General features: G+C 44.8%; 1 protein-coding gene across 7 annotated transcripts; it reads right to left on the bottom strand.

Annotated features, from left to right (window-relative positions):
* Nucleotides 1-1,546: 1,546 nt before the first annotated feature.
* On the bottom strand, nt 1,547-20,294 carry EIF2D (eukaryotic translation initiation factor 2D). Of its 7 annotated transcripts, XM_067729180.1 has the most exons (15): nt 20,087-20,294; nt 18,982-19,172; nt 17,407-17,490; nt 16,833-16,923; nt 14,162-14,269; nt 12,063-12,316; nt 11,444-11,561; nt 9,571-9,616; nt 9,076-9,179; nt 8,805-8,954; nt 8,342-8,431; nt 7,451-7,546; nt 6,265-6,385; nt 3,268-3,442; nt 1,547-1,752 (listed from the first exon to the last, which is right to left on the bottom strand). In XM_067729180.1, the coding sequence occupies exons 1-15, from the start codon at nt 20,140-20,142 to the stop codon at nt 1,682-1,684; spliced, it is 1,755 nt and encodes a 584-aa protein (XP_067585281.1). In that variant the 5' UTR covers nt 20,143-20,294; the 3' UTR covers nt 1,547-1,681. The 7 variants fall into 7 exon arrangements, with proteins under 7 accessions (XP_067585281.1, XP_067585275.1, XP_067585277.1 ...); XM_067729174.1 differs by lacking the exon at nt 7,451-7,546 and having other exon boundaries at nt 20,087-20,283; XM_067729176.1 differs by lacking the exon at nt 8,805-8,954 and having other exon boundaries at nt 20,087-20,283.
* Nucleotides 20,295-20,544: the final 250 nt, after the last annotated feature.

Genomic DNA, 20,544 nt, shown 5'->3' with positions numbered 1-20,544 from the left:
CTCCCCTGCCTCCTCACATGTACCTATGTTATTCACAAGGAGGAAAGGGAAGATGAGTCATTGCAAATGTGTCACCATTACTGGAAAAACCGTTCGAAGCACAAGTCTTGACAACACTGTTGCACAGCAGAATTCTGGGTCAAACCACAGTGAAGAGTTGGATGTTCATTTTAGATCCAGCCTCACCATCTACTGGCTTGTGTCTTTAGCAGGGATTAACAAGGCAAGACACAACCTCTCTCTGAGGCTCCAATCCCTCCAGGGTTGTGCAAAACGAATCACGTCTGTGAAAGAACTTTATAAAGTACCACATGTTATGTGTATTCATATGAGGACCATATTTCATGACTGCTGTACATACTGTGCTCCCTTAGATCAAACTGTCCAAGGGTTCTGCTGGAACAGAATCTTGTTTGGGGTCAATTTCTAGAAATCTCTTTCTCAGTTTCATATTGCTTACGTCAACAGAGTGGATCGGTAAAAAAGGAGTTTACTTACAGTGAGTCAGCAGTGAAAAGGACAATTATTCGGGGCCTAATAACAAAAGGCAAGGAACCTCACACACACATTTTCATACTCATCCCCTTCTTCTTTTTCAAGCCCCAGATGGGGAATTTGTGAATACTGTAGATAGTTTCAAGCCTTTATCTTGGTTTAAAAAAAACAAAAGTGGTATGACCAAGGGAAAAAAGGAAGTAAACTGAAGTGTGTTTTTTTGATGGTAAAACCAAAGAACTCTGCAGTTATTCAGCTCAGCCCTTCTTCCTATCGTACAAGGAGAGCCCTGGTACAGAAATGACTGCCACAAACTGAGCAGGGACCACAGCAGGGGTTCTGAACCTTTTTGGCATCACATGATCCTGCTGGGAATTTGACAAAAGCATGGTAACCTCTTTTAGGAAAATGATCATACAAAATCTTGCACACTCTTTCGGAAAAGTTCGTGGACCCTCTGAAGAGCAACTGAAGACCTCTTCCATGAGCCCCAGGTGAAGAAGTTTGAGGCTAAAGAAAGCATTTGTTGGCTAAGACTTCACTGCAGCAAAGCCATCATCTTGCAGCCACATCACAACTTACGGCTGTTAGTGGCAGTTGCCAATGTTGGGGAAAAATCATTGTTGTATAGAATTCCATGTCCTAAAATGCTTTCACTGTTTCTTATTTCTGTATAGCCTAAACTTTGCTAGAACTTAAGGCCAACCCTTCCTTCTTTTGCATTGATTGATGACAAATATAAATATCTATATAAATAGCCCTTTAAAGATGTGAAGGAGTGATTTTGGGCTAGGAGGTTAATTAGGTAGTAAGAATAGCAAAAGGCTGTTGAATATTTGGTAGAGGGACTTTAAAAATGGGAAGGGCCCACCTGCCTGAACTCTGCATGGGCTATTCAGCCTTGAAAGCAGAGGACGAACTAAAATGACTGAAACCACATGAATGGAAAAGGCACGCCACAACGGCCTTGAGTGTCCATTTAAAATGGCTTCTGATCTGAAAACTTCGTACAACATTTTAGCTAAGTGGAGGAAACAGGAGGGAAATCAAATTTAGATTAGAATAAAAATTTATTTTGGTAAAGAATTATATATTTTTTTAATTTGCAAAAGCAGAAAATACTCATATAAATTACCAGCCCACAGCTTGGATTTCTTCTGGATCAACCACATGAAACAAGAGTCTGTCACTTCTTCTTGCCAGGTTTGGGGGCCTTTTCCAGGCCCTGGATGTGTTTTCGAGGAAGCCGATACTCTTCTACAATCCAAAAGGCAGAAACTCCTCAGTGAGGCATGTGTATGCTCTCCTCCCCGCGACTCCTTCCCCTTTGTCTACAATGACCCTCCTTGGCCCTGACCTCCAGGGTCCCCAATCTGCACAGCTACCTCCTGGCCCTCTTGCCCCACTGTGTGCTCATTCCTGCTGTCAACTCTCAGTTCAAACCATTTCCATCATATGACCTGCTCTTCTACACCCAGCTCAAACTCAACTCCAACGGGAATGGACCATTTATCCTTACATCTCGAGGATGAAGTGTGTATTTCAGCAATTTTCACGTTGATAGCTACCTTCTAGGTGTACTTCAGGCATTTATAATTTTCTCACAAGAGAGAATGTGTGTGTCTGAGTTCAGTCATGTGTTTATCTTTTTTCCTCTGTATTTCGTATGGGGTTTTTCACTTAAAGGGGCTCAACTGTAAAAGTTAACTGCTGGGTACTGCCTTAGACCATAAAATAAATTTGCTTATTGAGCATTTACTATGGGCCAGACCCTGGGCATGAAAAAAGGATGAAAAAGGTAAGGTCTCTGATTCAAGAAGTTCAGTCTAACAGGGAGTTCAGACAACAGAATAAATTAGCCAAGTTGTAGACACTAACCAGAAATATAAACACAATTGGAAAGTACTATGTTAGCAGTTTTTTAAATGTCAATTTAAGGAAACAGAAAAAAAAAAAAAAAGGGACATGTTCTAAGACAGGCTTCCTGTGACCCCTGAGCTGGGCCAATGAGCCTTTAAGGTCAGGCTGTGAGAGGCCACGCAAGGTGAGGCAACAACACAGAGGAAAGCACCCAGGTGTGAATATGCAGGTGCACATGCGGAACAGCAAAGGAGACCAGCACGGCTGAAGCCTGGCGTGGGGACCAGGGACCTGCCAGAGAACCCGGATGGAAGATGGGGTTGGGCTGGGAGGGTCTTGTTTATTGAGCTTAAGAGTTTATTCTGAAGGCATTAAGGAGATATAAAAAGTTTTTCAGAGAGGAGTGATGTGATCACATTGTTTTAGGAAGCTGACTCCGGCAGCTGGCATTGAGGACAGACTGGAGGCTGGGTGACTCAGGGTTGGTAGAAAGAACCTAGGCTTGGGAGTCAAGCAAATCAAAGTTCAGAGCCCAGCTGCAGCACTGAACAGCTGAATGTCTCAGCGCAATGTACTGAAACTTAGTTTCCTCATCTGCAAAACAGAAACAGTTCTGCAGCATCGTTATGATTCAGAGAGACCAAGCCTGCAAAAAGCCCAGCAAAGTGCCTAGCAAAGTTTGGGTGCTCAACAAATGTCTTACAAAAAAAGGAAAACCAGGAAGAAAACTACTAGCATGGTGGAGAAAACAATGAATTTGGGGGCTAAAGGATCTAGTTCAAACATTAGTTCTACCTCTCTCTGGCTGCTAAAAGCTACATATATGGTAGACTCACTAGGGTGAGTTTAGTTGGTAGGAAGATCTTTGCCAAGTTAGACCAATGTGTCTGCTTCTTAAGAGGGGATGCTCACCGAGCAACAGCCGGCCGAGGTGGTGGATCTGATTTCCCTGGATCTGAACCTGCAGGATGTCCTTGGTCCCAGGGGCAGGAGTGACAGTAGTGCTAGCCTGGCATCGCTGCTGGAGGATGGTAGCCACTGAGCATGGGTCCAGACCATAGGCCTCCAAGTTCCGGACCACAGTCACCTGTGGGGGACAGAAGACTGATGGTGGGTACAGACCACATGCCCTCCCCTCCAGAAACCTTCCAGGGCCTCAGAAGCCTCCTCACCCACTATGTTCACCATCCCTACAACCATGGTACCTTCATCCAAATAATTAATTTTTGTGCTTCTAAACTGATTTTTTCTTTCTACCCCATCCAATACAGGCACACCTCAGAGGTATTGTGGGTTCAGTTCCAGACCCACCATGATAAAGCGAGTATCACAGTAAAATGAGTCACATGAATTTTTGGTTTCCCAGTGCATATAAAAGTTACGTTCTCATGAAAATCAAAACCACAATGAGGTACTGTTCAGAATGGCCATCATTAAAGTCTACAAATAATAAATGCTGGAGAGGATGTGGAGAAAAGGGAACCCTCTTACATTCTGGGTGGGAATGTAAATTGGTACAGCTGCTATGGAGAACAGTACGGAGGTTCCTCAAAAAACTAAAAATAGAACTACCATATGGTCTAGCAATCCCACTCCTGGGCATATACCCAGGCGAAACTATAACTCGAGAAGATACATGTACCCCTATGCTCATAGCATCACTATTTACAATAGCCAAGACATGGAAACAACCTATCTATCATTCTATTTACAGATGAATGGATAAAGAAGATGTGGTACATATATACAATGGAATATTACTCAGCCATAAAAAAGAATTAAATAGTGCCATTTGCAGCAACATGGACGGACCTAGAGATTATCACATTAAGCAAAGTCAGTCAGAAAGAGAAAGACAAATACCATATGATATCACTTATATATGGAATCTAAAATACAACACAAATGAACTTATCTATGAAACAGAAACAGACTCACAGACATAGAGAACAGTCTTGTGGTTGCCAAGGGGGAGGCGGGTGGGTAAGGGAAGGATTAGGAGTTTGGGACTAGCAGATGCAAACTCGTAAATACAGGATGGAAAAATAACAAAGTCCTAGTGTATAGCACAGGGAACTATATTCAATATCCTGTGATAAACCATATGGAAAATAATACAAAAAAGAATATATATATGTATAACTGAATCACTTTGCTGTACAGCAGAAATTAACACAACATTGTAAATCAACTATACTTCAATGAAATATTTTTAAAAGTTATGTTCTCACTATACTGTTAAGTTTGCAATAATATTATGTCTTAAAAAACAAAGTATATACCTTAATTAAAAAATACCTTATTGCTAAAAAGTGCTACCCATCACCTGAGCCTTCAACGAGTTGTAACCTTTTTCACAATAGTAACATCAAAGATCACTGACCATTGATCACCATAACAAATTTAATAATGAAAAAATTCATATACTTTTTAAAAGTTTTTTTTATGGAGAATTTAAAACATAAATAAAAGTAGAATAGTACGATGAGCTCCCATGTACCCATCATGAATTTTAACAATTATCAACTCATGACCAACCTTGATTCATCTATATCCCCACCCACCCCCATTCCTGTGTTACTTTAAAGCAAATCCCCCTAGACATCAGATCTCGTCTGCAAATATTTCCGTATGTATCGCCAAAAGACAAGGGCTCTTTTTAACATAAAGACAAAACCATCATCACACATAATTACACATTCAAGAAATGGCGGCTATTGCTAATTATTAAGGTTATCGTTGTTTGGTTCTCATTTATTGAACGTTTATATGCCAAGTACTATTCTAAGTGCTTCGCCTACATATATTCCTTCATTTGATCCTCACAGTGCCTTATGAGGTAGGTATTATCCCCATTCTTCAAATAAGGAAACTCAGGCAAAATAACATTAAGTAACTTGCTCAAAGTCAAGCAGCAAGGCCACACTGGAACCCAGGTCTCTAATCTCAAAGCCCACGTTCATAACCACACACTACTAGAAAGTTCTTTATTTTGAACCCAAGTCTGGCTTCTTGGGATTTCTACCCAATAATCTTATTTCTGTCTTCTCAAGGCATACAAAATAAGTGCACTCCTTTTCCAAGTACAGCTTTTCACATATTTGAGGACAGATGTAATTTGTTCCCTACGACTTTGTGTTGCCAAGCTAAACACACTCAGTTCCTTCAGCGATTCTTTTTTTCTTTCCTTTCTTTTTTTCTTTTGGCTGCGTTGCGTCTTCTTTGGTGCGTGTGGGCTTTCTCTAGTTGCGGCGAGCAGGGTCTACTCTTCGTTGTGGTGCACGGGCTCCTCATTGCGGTGCCTTCTCTTGTTGCGGAGCACAGGCTGTAGGCACGCAGGCTTCAGTAGTTGCGGCACGTGGGCTTCAGTAGTTGCGGCATGTGGGCTCGGTAGTTGAGGCACGCGGGCTCTAGAGCGCCGGCTCAGTAGTTGTGGCGCATGGGCTTAGTTGCTCCACAGCATGTGGGATCTTCCCAGGCCAGGGATCGAACCCATGTCCCCTGCATTGGCAGGCATATTCTTAACCACTGCACCACCAGGGAAGTCCCTCCTTCAGCGATTCTTTAGTAGTTATTTTCACTGAGCAAGGCCCAAGAGGTAACAGAATGAGTAAGAGCTGAAAGCCCCTACCATAGTTCTAAGAAAAAAATAAATATAAGATCTTGTTTACTTTTAGAACCAGGCTCTAGCAAGTTTCCTAGCACAAAATCCTAGAGAGCAGTGAGGGAGGGGGTCAGCTTTACCTGTTTTACATAGGGCCTAGCCCAGTCACACAAACATGGGTGTTTCCTAAACAATCTTTGAGGCGTTTAAGGCCAATCTAAAAACCTCCGATCACATTAGAGAGACTAGAACTTAGCAGGGACATTAAATCACCATCTTCAAATGTTGTGTCTTTTAAAAATTACCTTTTTGTTAGAAGCTCTCTGTGCTAGGGTGATGTCAATTGGGCAGATTTTGCCTTTCTTCACAATGGGCTCTTGTCCCGGAAAGGTCACTTGATAGGCAGGCTGCAATTTTTCCAAACATCTGAAACAGGAGTTAATGAGTTGGTGCCTGATAAAGCCAGCAGAAACCATTTCCTCATATCCCATTCCCAGCAGACAGCTAGATGGAAGCTGACCTTACAGGTGGCGGTTTACCTCTGCCTGCACAGTAGAGTCATTCAAGTCAGCTAGGGAGCTAAACCCCAGACCAATTAAGTCAGAGACTCTCATCAGGAAGATTCATTTTTTAAAGCTCCCCAAAGTGTGGCCACAGTCAAGACCCACTGACTCAGGGAAGGGAACATCCGAGACTCGAGCCCCTAGAAACTGTCCACTTGCCTGGCCTTCTGAAAACCTGCCCAGGCGGGCTTGTGGAGTTTACTATCTCAAGAGTCTCCCTTACCCAGCAGAATAAAGTGCTGCTTCACATTTCTGACATGCTGCAATCATGCATCATTTATAGACACCTTTACCACAAGGAATTTCTACCTTTTGTCTAACCAGATTTTCTTTTGCTAGCATATATATTGAGATTGACAAACTTTTTCTAGAAAGGGCCAGGTGGTAAATATTTTAGGCTTTCAAGGGCCATATGGTCTCTGTTGAAATTACTCAACTCTGCCATTTAGCAGGAAAGCAGCACAGATAATATGTAAACAAATGGGTGTGGCTGCGTGCCAATAAAACCCTATTTACAAAAACAGGTAGCAGGCCAGATTTGGCCCACAGGCTACAATTTGCTAACTCCTTATACAAGTTATTTTCAGTTTTGGGTCTACGGAAAAGAAAGAGTATAAGAATCCTTCCTTTGAAAAGACTTTAAGACAATCCCCACCCACCACCCACACCTTCTTTTTTTGAAGCTCTTATTTCTAATTAATGTTCCTCTTCTCTCTCCTTCTCAAGTTCTTCTATACTGTGTTGGCTCATATCGCTCCAAAGACCCTCCGCATCAGAATTACCCAAGCCTGTGTTTATGTAGACTGACATGGTGTGAATTATGGAAAGAAAGTCAGAGCTGATGAGAGGGACAATTCTGAAGTCCAATGTGATAGACATTAAGGGGAGGGGATGGAAACACTGGGGAGGGGCTGCCAATCCCCACTACCTGTTCAGGAGACTGTCCCATGGAAGCTTCATGACTGTGTGCTGTTCACCTTTCTCTAAGATGCAGTCACATAGGATGGGATCCAATTTCACAAGACTAAAGGGAAAGAAAAGGCAATAAAGAACTCCTAGGCCCGCCCCTTCTGATCCCAGGGTCCACTCAGGATTCATGTGTTATGTGTTGTTTAAAGTCATTCAGGATTATTAGAACCAATTAGGGGTTCACAGTCCATGAAGCAACGTACCCTCTGGATGGGAGGTACACGTCTGCTTTCCTAGAACAAAGGAGAAACAGGCAGTGGAGGGGAAAGTGGGATGGGAAAAAATTCTGAAGACCGGGATCCCGGCTCACTTCTGCTACTAACTAACCATGATTAAACCAGTAGTTCCCAACTTTTTGATCATGAGGGTATCTTTTGAAATTAAAAACAAAAAAATTAATGAAACACTCTTCATTTAGTAGTTTACCTTCTATATCCATATATATAGATATATATCTATATCTATATATTATAGATATATATAGAGATATATATCTATATCTATATATTACTAAGAAAACAGAGAATACCAAAGAGCTAAGATGGCTTTGGTAAAATTTTTTAAATTTTTGCATTTTGTTCCTCACAAGAACAAGTGCATTGGAAAATCAACAGTAGATACATATGAGATGATGCTTACTCAGGCTACAGTCAATGCTGACAGCATATCTGGATCTGACTACCTTAGACCACAGCTCTAAGTGTCCACAGCCCATGGTTTAGAAACCACTGGCCTTGATTATTGCTAGCAGTCTGTGATCTCCTGCACCCCTCCCTCCCAGCCACCCCCCACATGTTCTGAAGATGAACACTGAAAGACATGGGGCGAGCTCCCCTCCCCATCCACTCACTTTTTGTTGTCTGCATCAACCAGGTCATTTTTCTTGGCGTAGTTGATGACGATTGTTCGGACCTCACTGCCCTCGAGGATGCTCCCCTTCCTAGGTGAGAAGTGACGGGGGGGGGGCGTTATTCACGCTATGCTGGGAGACAAACTGTAAATACCAAGATTCACTTCCTGCTCAGCAGGGCGATGTCCTCAGCTTCTCGACCTCTGGGTTCTTCCCTTTTCCTGCCAGGGGCCAGCAGGGCCGTGTGAAGAATAATTACAGGTAGAAAAGGGAGAGACCTACTCTCTCATTCACTTAGTCCAGAGACCCTTCCCAGGGGAAGGAGGCTTGAAGCTGGATCTGGGAGAAAGGGAGGAGGGGGCAGAGCAGGTTTTGCCAGTCACAGAAGAACACTACTTAGGCTGAAAGGATTATAGGCCAGAACACCAAGCAGGCAGAGAAGGGCTGCTCTCCAAAAACTCACTTGTGGCCAGACTCCTGGAAGAGCAGGGTCATGCTGGCTGGGACACAGTAGAGGGATTTTATATCTGGAGGGTGATAGGGCTGTTCCCTGCTACCCTCCTGGATTGTCTGGGAGGTCGGGGAGGGCTCGGGTATGACGAAAGATGTGATCCTAAAACCCAGCAGAAGGAAAGAAAAAACACATTTTATACTAGTGTCTCGGCGATTCCCGGTCCGTGGCCCAGGTGCCCTGGGGCCAGCTGAGCTGCGGTGACCAGGCCCCCTGCACTCACCTCGGGTGCTTCCAGTCCACAGCCACAATGCTCTCCACCCCTTTGCTCAGCTCCTGCACCTGTATAATCTGCTCCTGCTGCATGTGCTGCAGGAACTTAGAGAGCTAAGGGAGAGAGGGCCAGTGGTAGGGGACCTCATCAACTCTGCACACACGCTGAGCACCTGAGACATGCCAGACACCGAGCTGGGCAGGTCCCGGGGAGGGACGTGGGACAGTCCCTGTCCTCATCCAGTTAGGAAGGGAAGGGCCCCTGCCGGTGAAGCCTTTCAGAACGTGGATCAGATATAAAGGGGTGGGAAGGAGAGAGGGGAGTGGGTGCCCACCCAACTGCCTCAGCCCAGGGAGAGTTTTCTTCCGCCCCCTATACCTGGAATCAAAAAGCTTAATTCTAGCCTCAGCCCTGCAGACAGGGCTTCCCCATGTCCACCAGCTCACGCCACGTGTGCCCCTACACAGCTCCCTGTGTGGGTATGCAGAGAAGGGACCCGCTTACCTTTTTGTAGCTTGACTTCTTTATGTCCAGTTGTCGTCCTTCGGGGCTGATGGCAGATGGAAAAGGCAAGTTAAGCTAACAAAGCAGTAGTGGTACGGCCTGCCTGACACTGAGAGGAGGACAGTTTCCTCAGCCTTCCTCCTGCACGTTCAGAAAGAGGCCGCTGTTCCAGAGCTCTCTGCCCATCGGCAGCATCAGAGAGAGATGCAGACTTTAGCTCCTCCAGGTCCTTGCTGTCCAATAGGCCTTTCTGTAAGGATGGAATGTTCTCTGCTATCAACGTGGTGGCTACTAGACAGATGTGGCTATTAAGCACGGGAAACGTGACGAATGTGACTAAGGAACTGAATTTTAAATTTTATTTAATTTAAACTTAAATAGCCACACATGGCTTGTGGCTACTGTACCAGATACAGCTTTAGATTCCTTTCAAACTAGACAGGCTTCTGTGGCCTCAGAAGTTTCACCTCCAGGTGAGCGTCTGCAACACCAAGCTCACTGTGGCAGCAAGGCAAACCACATCCTGCAGGCCAAATCTGGCAATGCCCGTTCATCTACTGTCTATGGTTGCTTTACTGCCACAATGGCAGACTTGCACAGTTGCAATAGAGACTGTAGGGCCTGCAAAGCCTAAAATAATTACTATCTGACTCTTTATAGACTGTTAGCTTTGGGGGAAAGATCCCTAATGAAAGCTGTAATCATTCTATCTCCCCAGAACGTACATCTTCTCTCAAAATGTGACAAGCAAAAGCAGTGGGATTCATAGGGATCCCTTCTAGAACCCACCCCAGGTTAAGAACCTCTACCCCTTTCCCAGTTACTTGCAACCCAGCAAGGTCAGGACAAATTACCAAGTATCCTGCCACGCACTCCAGACCCCATACGTGTATAGAATGCCTTAAAGAAACTCACATGTAGAGGAAGAGAATTACATTAAAACCACTTTTTTTTTTCTTTTTTTTTTGCAGTACGCGGGCCTCTCACTGCTGTGGCCTCTCCCGTCGCGGAGCACAGGCTCCGGACGCGCAGGCTCAGCGGCCATGGCTCACGGGCCCAGCCGCTCCGCGGCATGTGGGATCTTCCTGGACCGGGGTACGAACCCGTGTCCCCTGCATCGGCAGGCGGACTCTCAACCACTGAGCCACCAGGGAAGCCCCTTAAAACCACTTTTTTAAAAAACAGAGCAAAATTCTCAGAAAGAAATTCAGACTTGAGGTGAAAATCAATAAGCAAATCTCCTGACATGATAATATTTACTGGGTGCTTATTAAATGTCAGGTTATTTGATCTTGACAGCAATCTTACAAGTGTTAGAAATCAGGGCTCAGAGAAGCCTGGTAATGGGCTCAAATACACCTTTGCTCCAACACCCTGGGGAGCTGGTTTTTGAGCCCAGATGGCTCTGTCTTCAAAGTCCAGGTTCAACCCACATGTAACACTCCCTCTGCTGGTGGCTGTGTGTGCGGGTCGGGTGGGGGGTTCACACCGATTCTTCCTGCTGACACAACCTAATCTGGCCCACCTACTCTTCAGAAAGGTGTGAGGGGATTGAAGCCTCCAGACAAACAGGCTGCCCCAGGGCCCTTCCGGGGCCGGACATGCTGCCCGATCAGTAAAAGAGCCCAGAATCACCACAGCAGAGGCAGTGCTCAAAGCGCCTTGCGAATTTTAACCTTCATTTCCTCAACATCCTTTTACTGGCTAAAACTTAAGTCTTTAAAACTCAGTATTTGCTAGATCAACCCTCCACTTCACTCTTTCCGCATCATGTCCCTAAAACAATTCCCCCATCAGCCGTGTCCCATCCTACCACCAAAGAGCAAGAGACAGACCCACCGCCCAGCCCCAGCCCACACCGTGCCTTCCATACCAGCAGGAGAACATGTGGCTGCCCAGGAGAGTGCTGGTGAGTAAAGGGAGGTCAGCCTTCTTGACGCGGTACTTCAAAGCACACAAGAAGCATCTCTGCAACAGTTCGTCCATTTGCTCTGCAAGGAAAAGACAAGAACCACATCCTTCCTGAGGGCCGCAGAAGGCCCGCACAGCACAGGTAAGCTCCCCGCACAGTGACATCCGTACCTTACCCCTCAGCTCTGAAGGAGCCCATTCCCAGGCACCAAAGCTCGCAGACTCTCTAGAACACTGAGCCTTTACAGAGGTCTCACCCCACAGAAGGGGTCAGGCCACAAAGTCCCACCCAGCCAGGCGCAGATGCTTCTCTGATAGAGAAGTCAGAGGCAGAAGAAAACTAAGAGGGCCGTGTAGCTGGGAACAGTCCAAATAGCAGAGTCGACGGGTATCCAGGGAAACGCGACATATGCGGAAGACTCCCAGGTAAGATGGCAAAGGGCTGCGGCACCACCCTCAGCAAAAATAAGGACTTTCCCCTCCCCTCCCGGAGCTGTAGTGCCGCTCTAGTCAGAAGCAGAGCAGAGCACTTAAGTCTCCTACACTGAGAGGAGACTGCCCTACTTCTGCCAGAGCTGTACCTTGAAGGGTCTTGCTGTCCGTGGGGTCTGGGTTCAGGCTCCCAACACTGGGGTCTTCTGTGGCTTCCAACAGGGACTTCTCCCCACACCTCTGCTGAACCTCCCCCTCCTCCTCCTCTCCCTCCAGGGTCAGGCGCCTCATGTCTCCCTGCAAGGTGGTGTCTGCCTGGACAGACCCCTTCTCTTCACTGAGATCTGGGGGATCCAGGGCCAGTGGAGCAATGGATGGTGGAGAGGACTTGTCTCCAGATCGCCTGCAAAAACCTCATGTCAGAAACACTGAGCAGCAGCCGCAACACTCTCCAGCCCCGGTCAGGGGGTCAGCGGGGGTCCAGAGAGAGTAAGACCCACAGGCAGGGGTGTCCAGGAGAGGCCAGAGAACCTGGGTGTGCCTCTCAAAATCTGTTTCCAATTCTGGGCCCAGAGAAGTCCCATGCCTCAGTTTCCTCATCTCTGAAATGGGGAGAGTAATTCTTGCCTCCTCCTTAACCCAAAGGAATAATAATATTATTAACAGAAATTCAGGGACAGAGAAAGATTAAAGACAACATAGTTAAAGTGGAGCTCCCCTTCCAAAGTATTCCCTTCATATAAATTAAAAATAAAACTATTTTGAATTAAATAACCAAATTAAGATTGCAAACGCATCTGTAGTACCAGTTTGGTGAAATACAAACCCAAGGTTCAGCGTATGGAACAAATTACAAACACCTGGACTGCTCAAGACTGCAAAAACAGTTGCTTCTGTGTTAAATCAGAATGCAGCCTAAAATAGATAAATGACAAGGACCAGCTGTATAGCACAGGAACTATATTCAATACCTTGTAATAACCTTTAATGGAAAAGAATCTGAAAAGGAACATATATGTATATATCTATATCTAGAATCACTAGATATACTAATGATCACTAGAATCACTTGGCTGTACACCTGAAACTAACACAACATTGTACATCAACTATACCTCAATTGAAAAAAAAGAATGCAATCTAACCTGCAGAGTAGGGATTACAATGGTTTTATGCCATTAAGCCTTATGAAGACAGGAAAAAAAGGGATGCCACGTAGCAGAGCGGTAAAAGCAAAAAGCTTTATGTTAACTAAGATTATGCAAGTCAAACAAAGTTTTACTAACAGCTGCAGAAGGGCTTATTAGTATGGCTACTAGTGAGGCCACAGCGTATGTTTAGGCTATTCTGATCAGGTAAATACCATAAGTATTTTGAAAGGGTGGGAGGAGGGGAGACTGAGGCAGCCACTGATAAGACAATTTAGACAACAGGACCTTAATTGCCCAGACTAACAGTCAGAAAACAAGGTGCTGTGAGTACGTGAGTAAGCAACCCTCAAATGCCTGCTGAAACCCAGACTGATGAGGCTGTACCTCCAGCAAAGCAGGGCTTGGCCAATACTTGTAAAATAAGTAACTCCAAGACTGACTAAAAACGTAAGGGTAAATCTATACCAACAGGCCACAACACTTGGCCAAAAGACCAGGTGTACTGCTTTCGAGAAAAGCACTACTTACTATTTTGTTTAAATGACAAGAAAATAACCAGAAAATAAACTCACATACAGCTCCAGAGAGCAACTGTCACAGTGAGAAAGTGCAAGTTCCATAATGAGGACGAGATCCGAAATGTGGAACTTGAACAACATGAAAGTAATCAGGTTATCACCCTGGTGCCTGAGGATCTACTCTACTTTGATTTGGATTCAGATGTGAGAATTCCCGAGCACTCGTCATGGGGTCAGAAAATGCCTTAATGTACACGGCAGAAAAGGCCAGATCGACCAGTGCCATAAAAATAAAGAATATCACTGTACTGAGAGGCAGAGAAGACAGTCCCTAAGGCCTTCTTCCAGCCCTAGGATTCTACAATTCACCTAGAAAATAAAGTTCTCTGTAATTTCTTTTCTAAACAGGCAAAAATATATATATATTTTTTTCTCCACATTTTGCAAGGAAATTAATGTCTGGGGTCAGCAACTTGACTAAGGACAGAGCAGGGATCAAAACTCTCGCTTCTGAATCCAGGCCCTGTGCTCTCTCCGCCCACCCAGCTCCCTATAAAACAGAAAAAGCATGGAACCCACCACAAGTGGTCCTGGTAGGTGTGGAGCACAGAGAAGCCCCTTCCCTTCAGACCTGAGGTCAGCATCTCGGCTGTGGACATGGCAGCAACTCCGATGGCAACGGGGGCTCTGAGAGGAGGAGGCCAGAGACAAGGGTCAGGGAAAGTCTTCCAGGAGGGCACATGTCAGGACCAGCTTTCTACACATGTGTTCAAAGCACCACGGTTGCAAATCTGAAGCATCCACTTGTATCACAGAGCTAAAACTCAGTGCAGTCTCAATCTTATTCAAATTACCTACACATATGACTTTCAAAAATTCCTTGGCCAAATACTCCCTTCTGTGTAATTAACTCCTCTACTGATGTTATCATTGTTATATTATTATGAATCAAACCCAGGCAGGACTCAGAAGGATATTTAAAGTTTCCTTTCTTTAATTTCAAAAATATAAATTATCTCCCCATTTAAAAAAGGCATAGCCATCCTATATGGAAATTCAGAAGGGAGGCCATTCATATGCCATAAATTAGGCTGAGGGATGCCACAGGGAAGAGAGAAGAGAGATACAGTGGTACCAACTAAAGGTTCCTTCTGAGTTGGTTCTTTGTAACAGGGCTTGCTCTGTATAACTATCTATCTAAGAACTGGATGTGTCCAAAATATAAAAAACAACCACATTTACAATAACTACAAAAAAACTACCCAAGCCCAAATGGAAATCTCTGTCAGCCCACTGTTACTCAGCAATGCTCACACATTGCCTGTAAGGACTGGTGTCCAGCTGGCTAACAGGAGGGGAATATACAAGCCTGGCAACGTTGCCTGGACCTCAGGTAGATGATTCAAGGGCAGATTTCCCAACATCTGAACTTCAAAAAAATGTTTGCTAATCCGGTGGCTCCACTTACTGTGCCCATGGGTCAGTTCCTGCCACAGAATCTTTGAATTTGGCTTCTTTCCCAGTTCCTAAAAGATGGGTCTTTGTCTTCCACCCTTGGAATGGTCAATGGCTCAAGAACTTCAGTCTCGAACCTGGCTTGTAGTTTTAGTAAACTCCCTTGTACCCTCATCCCCTTCCATAAACCACCTAGGCTTCATTCCCACATACATTCTAAATGCCAAACTGAGAGGCCAAATACACATTTACGTAGTTTTCTCCTATCTTGGATAGAATACTGGGGGGAAAAATCAATAATTTCACCATTCTTTTCAACTTCAAGTTTTGCTACAGGTAAACAAGGAAGGAAACATTTCTAGGTGCTTGGTTCCGAAAGGTTCAAGGAAAATAGGAGAATATGAGCAGCAAAAATAAGATCTTTAAACACTGACCCCTCCCCTGCCTACCATGCTTCTCTCTCAAAGAAGCAATGAGTAAAATAATAAGATGTCATTTTTCATTCAGGATGATACAAATGAAAATGACCCATCACATCCAGTGTCGGTGAGCATGTAAGGAAACAGGCTCCATATACCCTGTAGGTAGGAGGGAAAACTGACACAGCATTTTTATAGGGCAACAGAAAGTATGCACGATCTTCAGCCAAAAAGTTCTGCTTCTTAGTATCTACTTTAGAAAAATATTGGCACTAGTGTCCCTAGAGGCGTCAGGAAGATCTTGTTTGTGATAGAGACAAAGTAGAGGCAACCACAATGTCCACTAGAAGAGGACTTTTCCCATCACCCCACAGCGGGTAAAAAGATTCAGCTTATCTGTGCTTGCTGACACGGAAAATGTCCCCACTACCTGAAGTGAAAAAGTAATAGGGATAAAGTTTGTTTATTTGTATTTTTAAACATACACACCCCAGACCATACATTTTATATGCACGCGTATATATGCATTGAAGAAGGCTGACAAGGACATGCATCAGAATGATAATGGTTACTTCTAGGAGAAAAGGATTATGGGGTGAGAGGGTTTTGATTTTTCAGAACTGTTCATACGATTACTTCCTAATTATTTTAAAAAACAGACACTGTGGTGATGGCTGAACAACCCTGTAAATATACTAAAAAAAATCACTGAATTGTACATTTGAAACAGGTGAATTTTATAGTATGAAAACTATATCTCAATAAATCTATTAAAAATAATTAAAAGATGAGGATTATGATGTGGATGTTAGACAAAAATAATGTTGAAGCCATGAAAGGCAGGAAAGGCCAAGAAAATGTCACAGACAGGAGACTAAGAAGGCATGACAACTAAATGCAATGTGGTACCTAGACTGGATGCTTGAACACGAAAGAAGAAAAAAAGACATCGTGGGAAAACTGGGGAAATATGCATCAAGTCTGTAATAGCGTCAAAAGGACTGTACCAATGTTAATTCCTTAGTGTTGATAACTGTACTGTGTTTATACAGGATGTTATCATTACAGGAAGCTGGGTAAGGAATATTTCAGGACTCTGTACTATACTTGCAACTCTTCTGTAAATCTAAGAAAAAAATTTTTAAAGGAAAAAAAAAACAAATAAATTTTAAAAAAGAAGCAGCAGGAGCAAATACACTTGGCCCAGATGTATGGACACCCCACAGGCTCACTGCCATTCCCCACTCTCTGATTGTTCAGGAAGAATCTGTTTTTTCTTTTAATCCTTTATCCATAGGCTGTGAAGTTGTCATTCCCACCCCTCCCAAGTTTTCCCTAAGTTTTTTCCCCATAGGCACAGCTGACTGGCACAGTACCTGTTCCCCACCAAGGCAATGGCACAGAGGTCACCCTTCTGTACCTGAGGCAGACCAGCAGGGGGCACCACTAGTCCTGGCAGCATCAAATCTGCAGGAAACAAAAGCATTGCAACTAACTCCACAGTTTACTTCATCATTTATTCATTTGCTCAACAAACATACATTTATTAAGCATCAACTACATTATTCATAATGAAAATTAAAAGCGGCAAACTGAGGATCAGACCTTTTCCTGCTGGGAGACTAGTGGTCAAACTGAAGCGCCAAGCTGAGGGTCCAGTTCCATGATCTATCTTATTCTGGTTTCCTAAATTCAGTTTATTAATCTAAAGTATAGCATATGGCAGTTCACAAAGCACTTTCATGTCACTTATCTTATTTAAGCCTTACAGCAGGGTCAGAGAGGCCCAGAGAGCTCATAGAAGCAGCCACGTAAGAGATGCAACAGACATGGGGGAAAAATTCTATTTTTCAATCATATGAATGCACAAAATGGATACATTTATTAAAGTAGTTGGCCTTTACTAAGTAGGTTTCAGCCAGTATCCAGAATATAGGAAAATACTCTTACCTGCTCCCCCTACCAGTTTTTCAAGCACCAGGGGCCATGTTGTAAATGTTGGTAGAAGATCGGGATAAGACCACAGGGTGTACACTGTCCAAGAAGAGAGCCAGAAAACACTTACTGCCCAAAAGTCAACCCCCTGGGGAATGGCAAAGCCAAACACTAAGGGCACATTAATCAAGATGTAGAAAAGAAACTCAACTCAAAGCTAGAGAGAAGGTTGTAAGGGGATGCCCAAAGAAGTTGCATTCTTTTTTTTTTTAAATTAGGTTACCCCAAGTTTGTGAAGCGGTTTATATGTTATATGCTATTTACTTTAGAATCCTTGCTCCCTTTAGCCTTAGAGACCTGCATTCTTTACATATTTATATTGAGCTCTTTGCAGTAGTTTCTCTCAATCTATGATCTTGAGAAGTTATCACTTTTACTGGTCGGAAGACACATGAAGTGAGCTACAGCTTTGTCTGTTTAATTGCCAAAGTTGGATATTTATGTGTAAGGCTAAAACTAGTGATGAAGTGAACATCTGCTTTTGCCTGTCCAGTATCCCTTTCCCCCTCTCTGGGAACTGAGTGCCCCTTTTCCTGTGGGAAACACATTCCATATAGTTTACAGCAGGCTGACTCCCTTCTCAAGGAGGCTGCAGTCTTGAAGAAGGCGGAGACTTAAGAAACTGGGTGTCACTTGAGACGTGGAGGCACCTATCGTTCCACCTGGATTGCAGCAGCCCCTAATGGCCATAGTGGATAAAAGTAGGGACAGAGCCCCCACGAGGATTCCTTTTATGACCTCAGAAGCAAGTAATCCGAAACCAGGGCACAAGCCTGTAAGAAATTCTGAAACTTTCCCATGTTTATTATTTTTATTCTCTCTGTTTCCACAGGGATTAGCAGTAAAAGCCTTAGATCAAAAAGGGCTTGTATGTGTACAGCAGCAAAGCAGGGTGGGGGTAGGGGTGGCCTGGGGTAGGAGACTGCACTGCACTGCTGCAGCCAAGCTGGGAGGAAGAAAAGCCCCCAAATGACAAAGTAGGTGTCAGCAGCCAAGGAAAAGAGAAAAGGACACTGCCTCTCTGAGATCTGTGACAAAGAAAGCAAGCAAAGGATCCTGAGAGCCAGACGATAGCCTAAGAAAGAATCCCTGTGAGAGATCTCAACCAAAGCCCACCACTAAGACAGCTGGGTATGGAGTTTAACGAACCCAGCTTCTTTCCCATCACAGCATCTCTTCAGTATCTTAAGAAAATTCCCCTAGTGAAAGTTCTAAGAAGCATTTTCTACATGCCCTGAAACTCCACCCTTTTCACGACCTCTGCTCCAATCCCTAGTTAACCCACTAGAAACAAGTGTTTCTTCACCTCAGAATTTCCCTTGGCAACCACCTTCGTTTTTGTGTTAACCCTTTTTCCCCTCACTTTTATAGCAGTTTCTGATCTTGAAAGACCCAATTCTAGGGACACTAAATCCAAAAAGATTCTTAGGGAGATTTTGTATTGATTTGTTTTAAGGAAGACGGATTAATGGAAGAAACAGATATTAGGCAAAGACCATAGTAATGGCCATCTCCATCCCATTGTCATACCTGTCGGATATAGATTTTTCTCCAGTTCAAATAGGATGGGGTTACCACCACTCACGTACACAGTCACTGCATCCCCTCTGTGAGCATACAACTTCACAATGTTGAGTTCTTCCTTTCCAGGTACTAACTCAGAGACCTGATCCGTTCCAAGAGTGGGGAAAACAGCTGTCACATCGGCCCGAAGCTTTCTCCTGCAGAGAGCACACATACCTGGTATGTATGCTGCCTGGATGGATTTTAATAAATATTGAGGACTCAAGACTTACTATAAAATCACGAGGGCCAAGAAAAAGACTGGTTGATGATGCCCTATTCTCACTCTTCCAAAACATCCCATTCTCTTTCTCATCCAATGTCTCTTCTATTTTCACATGTTCCCGGGGCATGTCTTTCCATTTTACAAAGAAAGGAAAAAACTGAGATCCGGTAGGCAACCCAAGTTAGCCTGCCACTGGAAGCTAAGCCCTACCTTCCTGACTCCACACATAGCTCTCGGACCCACTCCTTTCTCATATATGCTTGACAAATCTGTCAACCTATGATTAAACAGCTCTGCTAGGGCACCAAGAATGACAACTATAGAACACTGGCTCCAAAATTCTCAAGGTGATACCTTCATTTGCAAAACAGCTCTTACCACATGTGCCTTATCCTCTCTCACCTCACCCTCCGTCTGTCTCTCCTGCCAGTGCTAATCACTAGACACTTCTTCTCGTATACTTGTAGTTCTCCGTGCCCCATCTAATCTCTCCCAAGGGACTCAAAGCTCTTGGTAGGGCAGGGACCCCGTTTTCCTTCATTTCTGCATCCTCCACGACACCTTAAACAGACTGCAGTCAGTACGCGCTGATTGAATTACGCTTTCTCGTAAACTCACTAAAATATCCAAAAGACAGCCTGGGAGATAAATCAGGCCTCCTCTCCATCTTCACTCTCAAAACACGTCTAACTCACCCTTGCCCGCCCCCCGGGGTCCCTTCTCCGGCTGTACCCCTCGGCCTCCACCCCAAGTCGGCTGACCCAGCCCAGAAAAGGCTGTGAGCCAGCCGAGCTTGAGAGATGTCTGGGTGCCCTGGTGGGCAGAGCAGGCTCTTCTCTCCCTCACCTGTCCGACCCCTTGATGGCCGTGTTGGACTTGACCCGAAAGGCCTTGGCAAACATGTCTGCTGGAGTGGCCTGGGGAAGAGAAGGAGACCACAGCAGCCAGGGGCTGTCAGGAAAGCGCGAGCACGGCGGCTTCCCGACCCGCAGTCCTGGGGGCAGCCATGCTTGGGCCCGGCTGGGAAAGGGGCCCGGCTGGAAACCGGGGCCGCGCAGCTTCGCGGCCGCCCCTAGCGGCAAGGCTGGGAACTGAAGCGTGGGGGCGGGGCCGGAGAAGGCGGGGCGGATCCCTGCGCGGAGCGGTGCACCCTGGCGCCTCACCCCTTCTGCTCGGCTCTGCGCCTACGCGAGTGGCTTGAGCGGGCGCGTCTGTAGTATCTCTGGGGCCAACAGCGATTCCGTTCATTTTTACTCCATCAGCGTTATAGCGTGTTGAGTAGGAGCTCTGCCAGCTCTCATTCC

Source organism: Pseudorca crassidens, chromosome 2 (assembly GCF_039906515.1).
Source record: "Pseudorca crassidens isolate mPseCra1 chromosome 2, mPseCra1.hap1, whole genome shotgun sequence".
Lineage (NCBI taxonomy): Eukaryota > Metazoa > Chordata > Mammalia > Artiodactyla > Delphinidae > Pseudorca > Pseudorca crassidens.
Note: the sequence above shows the minus strand (reverse complement) of the source record. Positions and strands in the feature narration are given on the sequence as shown.